At 44.4% G+C, this 5,313-nt stretch overlaps 1 protein-coding gene across 1 annotated transcript; it reads right to left on the bottom strand.

Moving 5' to 3' along the window:
- Positions 1–510: 510 nt before the first annotated feature.
- On the bottom strand, positions 511–4,989 carry sox4b (SRY-box transcription factor 4b). Its single transcript, XM_038711897.1, has one exon. The coding sequence runs from the start codon at positions 4,364–4,366 to the stop codon at positions 3,122–3,124; it is 1,245 nt and encodes a 414-aa protein (XP_038567825.1). The 5' UTR covers positions 4,367–4,989; the 3' UTR covers positions 511–3,121.
- Between the last annotated feature and the right edge of the window lie 324 nt (positions 4,990–5,313).

Genomic DNA, 5,313 nt, shown 5'->3' with positions numbered 1-5,313 from the left:
TAACTAAACCAATAGAATAAAAGAAATACAGAAAATATGGCCTTTTCATTTTTATTTCACACTGCACTTACTGGTATCATTTTGCTTCACTCTAAAGAAGTAGTTGGTTAGTGTCTGGGATGCAGTATGTTGCCACATAAGCAGTGTCCCCCAGCCCATGTTCTTTGGTTATTCCATGTTAACCACTAATGGGAACCAATCCATACTGTTAAGTTTGCTATTAATCGCCATTTTTTGTATCCAGCTGAATTATTTGTTGCCATATAAAATGGAAGAGCTACTAAAAAGCAGGTGCAGTGGTAAGCTGAGTGAATAGCTTTGATGGGCCTGTGTGGTCTTGTTTTGGATACTTACTCTCCTTTACTATCTTTTTGGAAAGCAGTTGACATAATCAATGCACAAAGTTGGCAAAGGTAATAAAGAGTCAGCCATTTCTTTCTTTCTTATTTATGGAATCTAACACAAACAGTCACAGAGAGATAAAAAGTTCAAGAAACAAGAAAAGAGTTGTAGAGTTTCAGTTCCAGCTGATATTTATTTCCTTCCTTGAAAAAGTTCTGTACACAAGTTTATATCAACAATCTGACAGGCAGTGAATGGACACAATTTAGCTGGCATGAGTTCCCCCCTTTCTCTGATTCTCAAAGAAAGGGTGGTTCCTTTGTTTATGGCATGATTAGAGACAATAAATGATAATTCTACACAGCATATTGCACAGGATGGATGAAAAATAAAGTCAATATATTTAAAAATGCTTTCATATATATATAAAAAAAAGTCTGAACTGACCACCTTAAATGTAAGTAAGGATGTGTAAAAGATAGCAGTTCTAGACAGTGCCTGTCCTCGATAGCAACAACGTACATAAACACACAATCTTTTTGCTTTATGATACAGTCAAATATACAAAGATCGAGTTCACGTTTCGTTTTTCCTCATTTTTTCATTTTTTCTGAAAAACACAACAGCTAATAACCTGAATCTGAAATACAAATGCTATTCACCATGCCATAAAGATACTAAAACAATTATTAGCTAATAGTTAGCCGACAAGTAGAAAAGATTATATATTCAAATACAATGAGAAACGCAGTACAAGTAGATGTTGCGGAACTCAAGTCAGAAATTTGAATATGCTTGATGTTATCATCCTTGTTGTTTGCTTGCTGTATTGATAGCCGGTTCAATCCAGTGGTTGATTGGCAAATTTGACATCTATTAATGAAAACATCAAGAAATAAGTCAAATTTAAAGCTACAATCTCCTTATTTGTTGTCATAGGCAAGATATCTGACGGGAAATGCAAAAGCAAGTGGGTGCTTAAGATAGTGATGCTGTTAAACCCACATGGTCCACAGGAAAAAGCCTCTAGAAATAATGCATTCCTGTGTCTTTAAGGAGCCTGCAGACTGGCACTGTAAACGTAGAAGGTAGGCTGATACAAGGACTGGTGCTGCTTTCAAGTGCTGTCGGAAAATTCGTATTTACATCCTTTTAAGTGGGTGTTGAAGTATCTCGTGCCTGTACTGACAATAGGGGATGTTCGGGGATTGGACGTCAAAGTAGTCTTGTCAGTATTTGCTGGTAAGTCAAAGAAAGTTTGCCAAATTAGTTGCTTAAAACACCAATTACACACCTGATTCATATTATTTCCTCTGCTCTGTCACTTTAGTAAAAAAGTAGCTTGGTGCCTTTAATTTCTAAAATTACACAATAGGCACCACAGTGATATATGGTCTGTCTTGCTGGCTGTCCTTACAAAAGCGTTTGACCAGGCAATAACTCATGAGAACGAGCTTACCATGAGCACTTGAAGGCAGCATAAAAACCAGCCTGCCGGTGTACTAAAAATCAGGAAATCCAACACAGCTGTATTAGTAGGCTACACACACCGATTGTTGACTCCCTCGTTTTCTATATAGATTTGTACAAAAATACACTGAGAAAATAATCAAACTGTTTCCTCTCTTTTAAGTGTCCAAAAAGTGTGTACATTTAAATATAAAATGAAATCAAACGTTGTGTGTTTTTAAAACTCTAGCCCTTCGCCTGAGAAGGAAATGTGACAGACACAGACATACTGACAGACAACCGTGTAAGAAAAAGAAAACAGGACTAGATCATGTATAGGGCCTACAAGAAATAAAAAAAATGATCAAGTCAAAAATGCTTGGCCCCGTATATAAATACAACATCCCATATAAAATGGCATCTGACTACATGTACAAAACAAAGCTCAGAGGATGAAAAAAATCGGTGAGGATTACTCTATAGCTATCATCTGAAATGAAAGAATTTTGGTCCTGAATCAAAGAGAACACGTGTATAAAGTTCAGCACAGATTTGAAGTTGCGTTTGAATCCTGAAGTTTGAAAAATTACAACAGCTGGTGATTATTTCAATGTCCTTTTTTTAAAGAGAAGAACCGAAAGCGAGCGCCACCTACCCATTTAAATAACCCTAATACTAGTTTTCAAACTGCTCGACAGTCTCACAGAAAATCTCAGCACAAGATAGGAACAAAAGTAGGCTATCATGCTTAACATGTTTTTTGCTTTTGAGAAAATATTCGACTTTTAAAAAACATCAACCCACCTCGGTTTTATTAAAAATCCCTCTCGGTGACACACCACAATAAAAAATGTCGCACGACAGTCCTATTTCTGTACCTTTTTAGTGGTGAAGTTCACTTGGCGATTGGTAAAAACTTGTGAAATGTCCCTTTTTTTAAATCGGCAACAACATTGATTAAGTGAACGGCGGACCGCATAACGTGCAAATCGATCACAGTTAAGTTGTTCAGTTCAAAAACAGTTCAGGATTGAGCGTCCCACTGCCATGAAACCAAGTCAGTCTCTCCTTCTCTTGTTTGCACTCCCTCCACTTCTGTGGTTCAACCAAGTCCCCGGTCCACGCATCCGAAGAAAAGTAGGTGCAAGTTATTCGCTTTAAAGTTTAGCTTTCCAAGGATTTGCAGCTCTTGCCTAACAAGGACGAGAAAGGACGGGGGCTAGTTTCAGTGGGGTTTTAGTCTGATGTAGTTATTACACAAACTATTACGCCCGGTGCACCAGGAGCTCCCGTTTCTGTTAGTCGCTTTCTTTTGCCTTTTTTTGCTCACTCAATACGTGAACACCAGGTTGGAGATGGTGGACTCCAGCCAGTCCCCGGAGATCATCTCGCTGACTTCGGGCGTGCAGTAGTCGGGGAACTCGAAGTGCGAGCCCCCGGAGCCGGACTCAAAGTTCATATCCAAGTCCCTGTCCAGCACCGAGGAGCCAAAGCTCCCCAATGACATGCTATCAAAGCTGGGGCTCGGGTTAATGTCGAGCAAGTCGTCCTCAAACTCTTCGTCCTCCGAGGAAGAGGAGGAGTGGGACGAGGCGGAGGAGTGAGAGCCGGAGGGTGTAGGCGAGGAAGCCCGCCGACTGCTGTATGTGTGCCCGCCGTGGCGCTCCGAAGAGCCGCCCAGGCTGCCGCTGCTGCCGGGGGAGTCGGCTCCCTCCTCCCTGCCGCTGGCCGCGTCCTCGTACAGGCTGAGCGGGTCGCTGGAGTCCGCCGAGTTGCTGAGCGTCGGGCTGGCCGGGACCACAACGGAGGACGCCGGGCTGGCGCTCAAGCTGGCCCCGCTGCTCCCGAAGACGTACACCCGCTTGGGCTTCTTGCCATCCGGTATCTGCTTGGCTGCTGATGAGACAGATTTCGACTTGTAGAGAGAGTTGTGATGGTGCTCTGACGGGTGCTCAGAGGCAAACGGTGATGCTTTGGTGCTACTACTGTTGCTGCTCCCGAAAAGTGATTTGTGGGGTCTGCTGCTGCTGGGTGATTTGGATCCATTCTTCCTCGAAGATGAGGATGTCTTAGTGCTGGTGTTGTTAGAGCTACCGTTGAGTTTCTCCCCCTTGTCTCCGTTACTGCCAGGCTTGGAGGCGCTTGATTTTACCTTCTTCCTCGGCCGGTACTTGTAGTCGGGGTAGTCCGCCATGTGCTTGAGCCTGAGCCGCTCCGCCTCTCGGATGAAGGGGATCTTGTCGCTGTCTCTGAGCAGCTTCCACCGCTTCCCCAGCCTCTTGGAGATCTCAGCGTTGTGCATGTCCGGAGACTGCTCCATGATCTTCCTCCTCTCGATCTGCGACCACACCATGAACGCATTCATGGGTCTCTTGATGTGGCCACTGGGAGTTTTGCACCATGCCGGGTTGTCTCCCAGCTTGTCCCCGGCAGTCGATGAAGCTGTGGAGCCCGGGGAGAGAGGCGAAGCGGCCGGGTCCAGATCCATGCACGCCCCGGAGTCGGAGCTCGAATCCCCAGCGAAAAAGGACAGCGCCTCAGCTGTGCTCTCTGTGTGGCTCATTTTCTGCACCATGCTGCCCAGTTAGACACACAGAGGGAGAGCGGAGTGCTTGCTCTTTCTTTCTCTCTCCCTCTCTCCTTGGTCCTCTGATTCACTTTAAAGCAAACTCAGCTCTTTTCTCCCCCTCTTTGCAGTTTGAGCTGAGTAAAAAAAAGCGCAAGTAATAATTCACTCCTGAGATGTGCAGTACCTCGGTGACTGTTCAGTCCAGTGTAGCCTTTAAAAGGCTAGAGGCGTAAAAAAAGACATTTAAATTTTTTCAAAAAAAGTTTAATTTCCAGGTTCTGTAGGTGTTAAAACAGCACGGATAGTACAAGCCACTCTCCACTGAGTGCAGTGATCTGTCTCTCTCAGTCTCTTCCTTCTGTTATAAAGTAAATTCAGCCGTGTGGTGACTGAACATAGTCTATGCAGCTGCAGAGCGCAGACTGAGTGCCACACTGTGCACTCGGGCACTTACAAAGGGCTCCCAAGTACAGTGTGTAAGGTAAGTGCTTCCCTCTGCATCAGCCCTGTCCCCTCTCCTAGAAACAAAAGCCATGCATGCTGAGGAGGAAAAAAAGAAAGCTAGAACGAGTTACACTGTCCGCCTTCGATCGGCAGACCTGCAGTCGAGTTTAAGCAGCCCTCCAGTCCCGGCCCCCTTGCTTGCATTTATCCCTTCCCGGAGATACAACGGCGATAAAAATCCACCAATCGCACGCTGTCGCTACCCTGCTTCTGCGCCAAACTCACGCCCCCCTCGGCGCTGATTGGCCGACAATGGAATCTAATAATAATCAGCGCGTGCAATGAGGAGCCTCGTGTCTGACCTCATTCCAGAATACAACAAGAAACTTCAATTTTTTTTAAAGAGACACTGGCTTATGTTATGGCCAGCCCATGTGTATACCATTAACATATAGCTCTATGGGAAGCTAAGTATACTTTACCATATGGAAACTTTAACAGTTGAGTAT

Source organism: Micropterus salmoides, unplaced genomic scaffold (genome assembly GCF_014851395.1).
Source record: "Micropterus salmoides isolate LMB-PRFRI ecotype aquatic unplaced genomic scaffold, ASM1485139v1 Ms_hic_scaffold_11, whole genome shotgun sequence".
Lineage (NCBI taxonomy): Eukaryota > Metazoa > Chordata > Actinopteri > Centrarchiformes > Centrarchidae > Micropterus > Micropterus salmoides.
The sequence above is the reverse complement of the archived record's forward strand: the minus strand, read 5'-3'. Positions and strand labels throughout refer to the sequence as shown.